The 12295-nt window shown below is 48.3% G+C and overlaps 1 protein-coding gene across 1 annotated transcript in view; it reads left to right on the forward strand.

Moving 5' to 3' along the window:
* plekhg2 (pleckstrin homology domain containing, family G (with RhoGef domain) member 2) overlaps positions 1-12295 on the forward strand; it is a 75909-nt gene continuing 63614 nt past the window's right edge. The window contains exons 1-2 of the mRNA XM_080460245.1: positions 1-428; positions 10977-11054. Of these exons, the coding sequence (XP_080316371.1) occupies positions 11006-11054 (49 nt within the window). The 5' untranslated portion in view covers positions 1-428; positions 10977-11005. The remainder of the gene's footprint in view (positions 429-10976; positions 11055-12295) is intronic.

Below are 12295 nucleotides of genomic sequence, written 5' to 3' on the forward strand. Positions count from 1 at the left end.
TCGGAGTTCATCATCTCCACCCCGCCGGGACCCCGTTACTCCGTTACTCCGTTACTCGTCCAGATGTCACCGTGCAGCTCCTCCGTTCTCGTCTCCTCTCCCCGGGACTCGGAGGTCTCATGAAGACGGGAACGTGGCTGGATTCTCTCTTTTCTTCTCGTTTCGGGAACTTTTCCTTGGTGCGTCAAACTTTGCCAGGTCGGTCAGAGGAGGACTAATCGGTAACGGGAGACTCCGTGAGTGTGTCAGAGGAGCGGGAGTTTGGACCGATGAGTCCGGAGCGGCCGCCCGGGCAGCGGGAACAGCGGTGAAGCGCACAGAGCGGCACCGGGACCGGGACCGGAGCGCAACGCAACGCAACCCAGCGCAACACAACGCGGAGCTGAGGCGCTCTGCGAGGGCGCACCGGCGAGGGGACGCACACCGAGGTACACTCCCGGTTCTCCCCGGTTCTCCCCGGTTCTCCCCGGTTCCCTCGCCTTCTCCGTCTCTTCTCTTTCGGTTGCACGGATGTGCAAAAAGTTCTCCAAAACTAAGGAGGGAAAAAACTAAAGCAAACCCAGAAATAATAATAATAATAATAATAATAATAATAATAATAATAATAATAATAAGTATGAAATTAGACAGAGCTAAGCTGAGTTTAATGGAGGGGTTCTCCATCGATGGAAGCCAACCCTCCAAACTGATCCATCACCGCCTCCCAGAGGCATGCGCGTGCACGGTGTGGTCCACTTTTAAGGGGCTTGTAATGTTTGTGCGCGTGCACGGCGCGTGTAAGTCCCCTATCGTCATCATCATCATCATCATCGTCATCACCAGCTGGCTGCAGGTTTTACATCACATTGGGTGAAAAAAAAGTACAGTTAACAGCTGACGACGTCACAATGTCACGCGCCTCACGTGGTCACGTTGATTGTATTTACAGCTCTCCAGAGGATGAACCTTTTCATGACCTTCTGACCTCTGCATGCGCAAAGCAAACGGCTTCATCCTCCTCTTCATGTGTGTGAATGTCGTGCGCGTTGCAGCCAGCAGGGGGCAGTGAGTGGAGTTTCAAACTTCCCTCTGGGAATAATAAACTATTCTATTCTATTCTATTCTATTCTATTCTATTCTATTCTATTCTATTCTATTTGCCAGTTTTTCACCACAGAATATGAATTCAGTTCAGAAATTCTGTGTAACTCTTTTTTTCTTTTGGATCAATTCATCTGTCTTTATCGTGACGCTCCGTCATTTTTTTCTCCTCCAGTGGCGGAAACTTTTAATGTCAACACTTTAATGTCAACACTTTAATGTCAACACTTTAATGTCAACACTTTAATGTCAACACCTAAACTTCAAATTTTTATGTAAGTCAAAGGTATTAATGGAGCGCGTTTCACAGATAAAGATCACAAAGTGTTTTACAGCGTTAAGAGCAGGAAGATAAAATCAGAGGTAATGTCTGTAAAGATATGAGTATAAGTAGAAATCCTGATAAAACATTAAGAGAGTAGGAAGAAAGAAAGAAAGGAAGAAAGAAAGAAAAGCTGTCGATAATCAGACCAAATGACTCGCCTGCAGCTCTGAAACATCCTGAACTGCTTTTCCCACAATCCACCCGTCACTCTGATAAATAAATGAATTTTAAAGTTCCTCTGGCAGCGACATCACGTTTCCAGTAAATATAAATATGGCCAAAAGGGGGCGGGGCCAATCCAAATATAGACAAATGGACAAATCACATTGATTGATGAGCAAAACAAAGAACGTTTCTATTTACACACACACACACACACACACACACACACACACACACACACACACACACACACACACACACACACACACACACACACACACACACACACACACACACACACACACACATCTCCATCTGGGTTTTTTTTTTTTAGTTAATAATCAAACGGCCTTATTGGCTGACATCCAGAGATGCAATCACCAACGATCCAGGTTCCAAACAAAAAGTAGATAAGTTCAAACACACACACACACACACACACACACACACACACACACACACACACACACACACACACACACACACACACACACACACACACGCGCTTGTAAGACATTATCTCAGAGGGGTCCAACCTCGGTCCTCCAGCGCCCCCGTCCTGCAGGTTCAGCTCCTCCCAGTGCAGCACACCTGATAACAATGAGAGGCTCATTATTGGGCCTTTTCACCACCTTGGTGATGACATCATCATTAGATTCAGGTATGCTGAAGCAGGGAGGAACTAGAACCTTCAGGACAGGAGCCCCGGGGACCGAGTTTGGACATTCCTGCTTCATCTGTATAAAGCTGCAGTTCCGTCCTGATGTCCCTCTGTTATTTACTCCCAGTGTTCATGTTCAGAGCTCCTTGTTCTCTGCTAAATGTGTGTGTGCTTTCAGTACCAAAACTATCTAGAGCTACACTTGGTAGAGCGCAGATTTTCGCCAACCAGGAATGGGGCCGCTCTGATCCAGTGCCGGTATCAGATTCCGATATCAACATAATTCATGGATCGGAGATTTCTGATCCATGATCCTGGTCTGCTTCATGGTGCTGAAATGATCCCCAGTGTTTCCCTGCTGCTGCTCTGCTCGCTGGCTGCAAACTGTGGACTGGATTTCCTGAAGGGAGGCGGGTCTCAATGAGACCAGGAGGAATGAGTCAGGAAATCCATTCCACAGTTTGCAGCCAGCGAGCAGGCTAGGGAAGTAGCACTGTGCTATCCGACTTTTGATGACAACATGTTGCTGCTTGGATGGATTTTACACTCAAAACACCACAAAGAAACGCAGCAACGTGGATGTTAGCAAAGCAACGCAGCAATGTGGATGTTAGCAAAGCAACGCAGCAACGTGGATGTTAGCAAAGCAACGCAGCAACGCGGATGTTAGCAAAGCAACACAGCAACGTGGATGTTAGCAAAGCAACGCAGCAACGTGGACGTTAGCAAAGCAACACAGCAACGCGGATGTTAGCAAAGCAACACAGCAACGTGGATGTTAGCAAAGCCGTAGTCCAGCAGGGCGGCGCTCTGCAGCCAGACGTCAGCGTTTTCAAACTCCAGCTCTCGGAGGAGAACAGCTCTGACATCAAAACAATGAGCAGCAGCTCCTCCAGGCTGTCAGCAGGAGATTCACTCCTCCGTGAAGCTGCGTCCTCCTCCACGCTAAACTCCCTGAAAATAGTCCCAATGGTTAGAGCTGCGTTAGAGCTGGAAACATTGTGTTGCTGCTGCCTTGCTCAAGAATTACAGCCTCATATAAAGTCAACATTAATGATAATAATAATAAAGCAAACAGCTCTGGTATCAGAATAGTATCGGTATCGGCAGATATCCAGATTCAGGTATCGGGATCGGAAGTGAATGGATCAGTACTTTCCTACCGCCAACGCCACCTTGCAATGTTTAGGTTAAATGATGTTCTATTGGTTTCGAATCTTTTGTGTTACTTGAACTTGAACTATCACCAAAGTTGAGAAACGGGGCGGGAAGTGGAGTTAGCCGTGTGCTAGCAGACAGCTAACGGCAGCTGAACCCTTTCCAGTGCGTCTCCATGGCAACAGACGCTGATCATCTTTGATCTCCTACATGAGGTGCCTCTCCCATCCACTTTATTACCTTCACCAACGGAATCTGAGCGAGAAATAAAACTAGAAATTTTTTGGGAGCGGTGGAAATGAAAGAAAAGAAGAAAAAGAAGAAGCAGAAGAAGAAGCAGAAGAAGCAGAAGAAGAAGCAGAAGAAGAAGCAGTGATTTGAGCAACTCAATTCAATGGTTTAGGTAGTTGACCAAATACTTTTGGCAGTCGTTATGGTGTGGACCTCCACTGTCATGGACGCCACACTCTTCTCTGTGCCGGAGCGCCGTTAGTCAACAAGCTGCTCACTGGAGGCTCCAGTGCTGTGGAACAGTGGGGCGGAGTTTAGGTTGCTCAGCAACAACACGAAGAGTCAACGAGAAAATCAAACGCACCCTCACCGTCCCAAGTATTCAGTCACTCTTTTAATATTGAGCCCACAAGGAGAAATTATGGGATGGAGAATTAAGGTTTCCTCAAAGGCTGAGGTTTGTCATTTGTAATAATTAGTCCAACAATTTGTGTGTGTGTGTGTGTGTGTGTGTGTGTGTGTGTGTGTGTGTGTGTGTGTGTGTGTGTGTGTGTGTGTGTGTGTGTGTGTGTGTGTGTGTGTGTGTGTGTGTGTGTGTGTGTGTGTGTTGTTTACTATGGTGCTTTGAGGTCGGAAACACTGCGGTATACATCTGTCGCCTGGTACCACCCCAACACACACACACACACACACACACACACACACACACACACACACACACACACACACACACACACACACACACTGAGACAGCATGTTGGACTTCTTGGATGACATTCAAAGGTTGTGGGTTTGAGTCCCACCAAACTCTTTAGCATGTAGCATATAGCATCGCTGGTATTTGTTCACTAAGCTTCCAGTTGGTTGCGATCAATAGAATTCCAGCTCTAAAATACAGGAGACCTTCAAAGGCGATGGTTCAGACGCCACTCGCATCAACGTTTAGTTTTCATCAAACCTCCTGAAAGCCTCAAAGGATCATTAATGACGCTTTTTCACTTTCCCAGTACCTGCTACCAGGTACTTTCGCAGTACCTGCTACCAGGTACTTTCCTGGTACCTGCTACCAGGTACTTTCCCAGTACCTGCTACCAGGTACTTTCCTGGTACCTGCTACCAGGTACTTCGAGGTTCCCAGTGAGCCGAGGCCAGTAGACAATGTGACGTCAGCAGACGGCAGCCTCTGATTGGCCGGAGTGTCACGACACAGATGAGTCCGAGGTCGTCTCGTTCAGCCACCATTTTTAAAACCGATCAGAACCAGAGAGACGCTCAGAACTCCGCCAGTGGAGCAGCGAGGAGCTGCAGACGACCAGAGGATTCAGGAGCTCCACGGAGCGACACGCTACCAGGACCAGGAGGTCTCCCAGCCACGGTGTTTTGGATTAACTGGTTCCCCTGTTAACTGGTGACCTTCTTCCTCCAGCGTGTCCTGGAGCTAAAGTAGGAGGAAAAGTGCCATAAGTGGATCAGCCTGCCTCCCCAGGTGACCCTGTGCAGACAAAAGGAAAAATCTGCAAAGAGCGAAGGAATCCTCCTGCAGCTTCGAAGATTCAAAGCAAACAAGAGAAAAATAGTTCATAGTAGAATGAAGCTCTATTGTTCTGTTGGATACGGTGAGATACAGCTGAGACTGTAAATGGGTGTGTGTGTGTGTGTGTGTGTGTGTGTGTGTGTGTGTGTGTGTGTGTGTGTGTGTGTGTGTGTGTGTGTGTGTGTGTGTGTGTGTGTGTGTGTGTCTGTGTGTGGAAATTCCCTCTGTATTTAGGTCTCTTTTGTGTGCCTAATGACACACAGTGTGTGTGTCTCTCTGGGAAGAATCATGGAGGAACACCTCACCTGACTCCACACACACACACACACACACACACACACACACACACACACGTTATATACCATAATAGTCCAGGACTTGGACGTGTTACTTGTTGCCACTGCTCACCAGATGGAGGCGCTGCAGCGGCGGCTCCTTCCAGTGAATCGTGTGTTGTTGTTTTTAAAACTCTTCCCGTTGGTCCTGTGAGACTTTGTAAATCCGTCCTAGCAGCACTTTGTGTGTTTAAGTTTCACCGGAGGTGGAATAATTCTGTTTACAGGTCGCCGTCTGGTCGCCAGAGATTTTCGAAGGGTGAGATGTCGACAACTAACGCCACCGCGCTGCTAACCTCCATCCTGCCCTCACCTGAGCTTGACCCTTGACCCCCATCAGCTCCGTAATGTGGCCTCACCTCCACTTCCTAGAATTATGTTGGTCCATGTTTGAGTTCGCCTGAGGGGATCAACAAGGTATGACAAGCTTAGTTTAGATCAGCTACAAAAGGCTAAGGGCTCATTTAACGATTTCAAAACAAAAGCTGAAGTCACTGAAAACACAACTTTTTATAAACGGCTACCAAAGGGGAAGTTTTCGGAAACACTCGGGCTCCATCGCCGTCCATACCAGGTAAAAGGACACTTCTGGAAACGCTCAGCCGAAGGGTTTTAGGTATCTGAGCCACCTTGACAGTCTGAGTATTGATAAGAGTTCTCGGTTGTAATAAGACGCCGTCGGCCAAAACACCTGGGAAGGGACAAAGAAACAGCTTGTGGATATTTTTGCACAAAGTGTTTGGGAAGGATTTTACACTTTAGGAGCTCGGAGCCACTCAAAACTTCTTGAAAACGGCTCCCAAGGTGGAACTTTCAGAAAATGCTCTTGGTCCTGGTCACTAGTAACTAGTAGTTCTGCACATGCTCAGTAGAGACTATCAGAACAAAGTTTCCTCCATAGTGTCATGCCTCCCAGTCCATCTTCTTCTGGACTTGGTACTTTTATTTTGACAGTCACCGTAATAACAATCTAACATGGTACTTTTATTTTGACAGTCACCGTAATAACAATCTAACATGGTAGTTTTATTTTGACAGTCACCATAATAACAATCTAGCTTGATAGTTTTTTGTTTTTTTTTATATTATTTTGGTAGATTTATTCGGGAACAGTTCGCTGTTAACGTCCCAAAATCTAGTTAATTGGTCCTTTGATGATGACAAATCATCCCTGAAGATTTCTTGTAATTTGAATGAGCAGGTTTTGTTAAAGTTTGGTAAAATACAAACAAACCAATAAATAGATACTCGCAGGGGAAAACTTAAAGTGGTGAATGTAACAACAGTGCCCACTAGTGGCCCAACATGCTCCCTGCATCCTGTGCAGAATGTCGCCGTGTGAACGTGAAACATTTCTGAGACAAAAACGTTTTGACCTGAAAGGATGTCAACGAGTTCTAAGTGTGGTTCTGAGGCGCAATGGAGGATCTGTTAGCGTCTCAACGTGAGCAGAACGCGAGAGGATTAAAGATCACGGCCTCCAGTCCCTCGCCTCTCCTGTAAGGAGACGCTGCTGTCCCTCGTCTCTCCTTTAAAGAGACGCTCCGGTCCCTCGCCTCTCCTGTAAGGAGACGCTCCGGTCCATTGTCTCTCCTGTAAGGAGACGCTCCGGTCCCTCGCCTCTCCTGTAAGGAGACGCTGCTGTCCCTCGTCTCTCCTTTAAAGAGACGCTCCGGTCCCTCGCCTCTCCTGTAAGGAGACGCTGCTGTCCCTCGTCTCTCCTGTAAGGAGACGCTGCTGTCCCTCGTCTCTCCTTTAAAGAGACGCTCCGGTCCCTCGCCTCTCCTGTAAGGAGACGCTGCTGTCCCTCGTCTCTCCTTTAAGGAGACGCTCCGGTCCCTCGCCTCTCCTGTAAGGAGACGCTGCTGTCCCTCGTCTCTCCTTTAAAGAGACGCTCCGGTCCCTCGCCTCTCCTGTAAGGAGACGCTCCGGTCCCTTGTCTCTCCTTTAAGGAGACGCTCCGGTCCCTCGCCTCTCCTGTAAGGAGACGCTCCGGTCCCTCGCCTCTCCTGTAAGGAGACGATCCGGTCCCCCGCCTCCCTTGTAAGGAGACGCTCCGGTCCCTCGTTTCTCCTGTAATGAGATGCTCTGGTCCCTTGTCTCTTCTGTAAGGAGACGCTAAGGTCCCTCATCTCTCCTATAAGGAGACGCTCCGGATCCCTCGCATCTCCTTTAAGAAGACGCTGTTGTCCCTCGCCTTTCCTTTAAGGAGACGCTCCGGTCTCTCATCGCTCCTTTAAGGAGACACTGCTGTCCCTCGCCTCTTCTTTAAGGAGACGCTGCTGTCCCTCGTCTCTCCTTTAAAGAGACGCTCCGGTCCCTCGCCTCTCCTGTAAGGAGACGCTGCTGTCCCTCGTCTCTCCTTTAAAGAGAAGCTCCGGTCCCTCGCCTCTCCTGTAAGGAGACGCTGCTGTCCCTCGTCTCTCCTTTAAAGAGACGCTCCGGTCCCTTGTCTCTCCTTTAAGGAGACGCTCCGGTCCCTCGCCTCCCTTGTAAGGAGACGCTCCGGTCCCTCGTTTCTCCTGTAATGAGACGCTCTGGTCCCTTGTCTCTTCTGTAAGGAGACGCTAAGGTCCCTCGTCTCTCCTATAAGGAGACGCTCCGGATCCCTCGCATCTCCTTTAAGAAGACGCTGTTGTCCCTCGCCTTTCCTTTAAGGAGATGCTCCGGTCTCTCATCGCTCCTTTAAGGAGACACTGCTGTCCCTCGTCTCTCCTTTAAGAAGACGCTGCTGTCCCTCGCCTTTCCTTTAAGGAGACGCTCCGGTCTCTCATCGCTCCTTTAAGGAAACACTGCTGTCCCTTGCCTCTTCTTTAAGGAGACGCTGCCGTCCCTCGTCTCTCCTTTAAGGAGACGCTCCGGTCCCTCGCCTCTCCTTTAAAGAGACGCTGCTGTCCCTCGTCTCTCCTTCATGCTGACCTGATCTGGGAGGAACCTGAAGCTGATGTATTTGTCTGCTAACTGACTGAAGGTCAGAGGTCACCCTGCGTCTCCCTCCTCCCGGTCTGGTAGGACATTTCCCCCCGGAGACGTTTCCCAACACTGTCCTTGCTTCATCCCTGGTGTGTTACATAATCCAAGCTGGTATCGTCCAGCGCCAACGGAGTCGTTGTGGATCTTTTCATCAGCAGTCAAACACACCAGCTCTGCTTCACGGGAACCTTCATGGTGAAAACTCTGTTTTGACGTGTTTCATTCTCCCTGCTTCTGCCTCCAGTTTTCCTTGTGAACAACCCCAACATGTTTTGTTGTTGACTGAATCGACGGTTCAGGGAAGGTTCTACGTCGTTCCGTAGCTCCCACTCTGCTGAATCACTCCAGGAAGACGGCGCCACGTTAGCAGAGGAGACGCTGAAGCAGTTGGACCACCAGGAGCTCTCCTCACCATTTCCAGTGAAAAGGCAGAACGTTGTTTTGTTTTAGGGGTTTGTTTACACGACCACGGTGCTCAGAACCATGATTTACTTCAGTTGTTCTTCACACTGTGGCGCAATGGACAACATGTTGGACTGCTAAGAAAACTACCGGAGACATTCAAAGGTTGTTGGTTTGAGTCCCTCCGGAGTCATGAGAACTTTTGAACTTCATGAATTTGGTGTTTCATGTTTGCTGTGGCGTGTTGGATCATCTCCCAACCTGTGAAGTCGAGGGGAACGTTTTGATTTGCTGGAGATGATGCTAATATAATCCTAATGTAATCCTAATGTAATCCTAATGTAATCCTAATATAATCCTAATGTAATCCTAATATAATCCTAATGTAATCCTAATGTAATCCTAATATAATCCTAATGTAATCCTAATATAATCCTAATATATTCCAGCCTTTAGCAGTGTGAGGCTGCAGACTGAAAGAGACACGTCATCCATCATCTATATATTTATTTATTCTCCTCCTCCTCCTCCTCCTCCCCTCTCCTCCTCCTTCTCCTCCTCTCCTCTCCTCTCCTCTCCTCTCCTCTCCTCTCCTCTCCTCTCCTCTCCTCTCCTCTCCTCTCCTCTCCTCTCCTCTACTCTCCTTTCCTCTCCTCTCCTCTCTTCTCCTCCTTCTCCTCCTCTCCTCCTCCTCCTCCTCCTCCTCTCCTCTCCTCTCCTCCTCCTCTCCTGCTGGGATGTTTAGATTAAATTAAAAGTCAGTTTTGTGTTTTCACTTGAGAAACTTGTTCTCAAGTAAATGTGGTGTCAGATTAGTTGTTCCCCTTCAAAGGTTGAGGGTTTGAATCCCCAGTGGTGTTGGACACCAGTTATTTAACATCAAAGGATTTTCACAAGTGAAAAGGGCAAAAAGAAATGAAGTTGTAGTGATGAAAGATGTAAATACTATAACTTCACCTAAAAGACTTTTATTTTTCCCGTCTCTCATCTGTTGTTTTATTTATGTGGAATACTGCCTGGTCAGTTTTGTGTCTTTGGGGACGCTTCGTGTTTCATCTCTTTGACTTTCTTCCACATTAAAAGAAGGATGTTTTTGTGGTTTTGGACGACTTGTCTCTCCTCCATGTGGGTTTCCAGCTTGTTGGGTGATCTCAGTCGTGTCTTGAGTGTTTTCATGACGCTGTGCAGCGACTTCCTCTTCTCTGTGGCTGTTTCATGACACAGTCTCATGGTTTTCTGTCTCTTTGACTCCCTGCATTGCTTCACGCGCCATCATTCCACATTGTTGTTGTTTTTATCTTTGTTGGCACGTTGTTGTGTTATTGTCTTGTGTTGATGCTTCTGTGACTCCGACGGGGATCATCAGACTATCGAGTCCACTGCAACACACACACACACACACACACACACACACACACACACAGACACACACACACACACACACACACACACACACACACACACACACACACACACACACACACACACACATCCTTGTACTCTACTGAAGTATCAAACTGCAGGTGTTTCCACTCCTTGGAATCCAACCAGCAACCTGCAGACCTGCCTTGAGTCTGGCATGTGTTACGGACGCCCCGACCCCCCACCCCCACCCCCACCCTTCCCCCCACCACCACCCCCACCCCCACCCTTCCCCCCACCACCACCCCCACCACCCCCACCACACGTCTCTCCATTTTCCAGCTGCAGTAACGTTTGTTTACCAAAGAGACTAATTAGGTCGACCTGTGGTACTGTATCAATGAGTTATCCTCCACCACACACACACACACACACACACACACACACACACACACACACACACACACACACACACACACACACACACACACACACACAGTGTTAGGAGAACCGATCACATTCTTGTCTTGCAGCCAATCATTACACACGTCCTCACACTTTTCACACAAAAGAAGAAACAAGAGATTCTTTTATATGACCTCCTCCTCCTCTTTCTCCTTCTCCTTCTCCTTCTCCTGCTCCTCCTCCTCCTCCTCCTCCTCCTCCTCCTCCTCCTCTTTCTCTTTCTCTTTCTCCTTCTCCTCCTCCTCCTCCTCCTAACTAATGAGTTGTATTCTTCTTGTTTCCTTCCAGGTTTCTACTTCCTGTGACATCATCACATCATGCCTGAGGGGTCACGACGCGGCAGCCAGAGATCGCCAAGTACCGCAGGTAAGATGCCTCGATTCCCTGAAACTATGAGAGGACGCCTCGGTTCCCTGAAATGCGAGAGGATCCCTCGGTTCCCTGAAAGTTTTGAAGATGTCATGTTCCCTGAAACTTTAGAGGACGCGTCAGTTTCCCTGACACTTTAGAGCAGGGGTGTCAAACTCAGATCCTCGTGGGCCGCAGCCCTGCACGTTTTCAATGTCTCCCTCCCCTGAATGTCCTGATGGTTCATCACCACATTCAGCACAAAGCCAGATAACGAGCTGCTCATTGCAATCAGCTGTGTTGAAGCTGGGAGACATGCAAAACGTGCAGGGCTGCGGCCCTCGAGGCCTGGAGTTCGACACGTGTGCTTTAGAGGATGCCATGTTCCCTGAAATGGGAGAAGATGCCTTGGTTCCCTGACACTTTAGAGAATGCCTCTGTTCCCTGAAACGGGAGGGGGTGCCTCGGTTCCCTGAAAGGGGAGAGGACGCCCTCTACAACATGTGGCTCTGTGGCGCAATGCCGACTGTACTGGACTTCTAGTAACACACCAAGAAGTAGCTTGAAGGTTGTGGGTTCGAGTCCTGCCAGAGTTGATGTTTAGGTCACAACATTAACAAAAGAAATTGATCCAATTTTTTCAAAATCCTCCGGTTCCCTGGAAATGGACAAAGTTTAACTTTACAAAAACGTCTGTGTTCCGTCTCTGTGTAGACGGCAGTTCTTCTACCGCCACGGCTCTACAAAGTTACTACTAAGTAAGTTGAGTGAGTGTAACTAAAGCCCGGTTTCCATGATGATGGTTTCAAGGGAAAACTTTCATGAGACGACAGTGGTACTTGGAGCCGCTGACAACGCAACTCTTTGAAAATACTCCGGATCCGTCTCCATGGAAACCAGGAAGAAAACTGGGTCTTCAATGCTTCAGTTTAGTCAATAGATTGAGATCAATAGGAGCTGGTGTGTGAAGACAGCAGCTCAGTTCCACGTCTATTTTGACCGGCAGCTTTGAGACTCTGTTATTTAGGCAGAACAGTTTTACGACGACCGTTTCTCAGAGCTTTCTGGTTTTTAAAGAAACAAACACTGTGGAGGTTGATGAGTTTTTCTCAAAGTGGCTGGAAGCAGATTTATTCCTGCGTCTCTCAGGCTCGACTCGGCTCGCTCTCCGAGCTGTGACTTCCTGTCGCCGAGCGAGAGAGGCCTGGCAGAGCGGGGGCTGCCATTATACACAACACACACACACACACACACACACA

The sequence above is a fragment of the Lipophrys pholis genome (genome assembly GCF_963383615.2).
Source record: "Lipophrys pholis genome assembly, chromosome: 3".
NCBI classification, from domain to species: Eukaryota; Metazoa; Chordata; class Actinopteri; order Blenniiformes; family Blenniidae; genus Lipophrys; species Lipophrys pholis.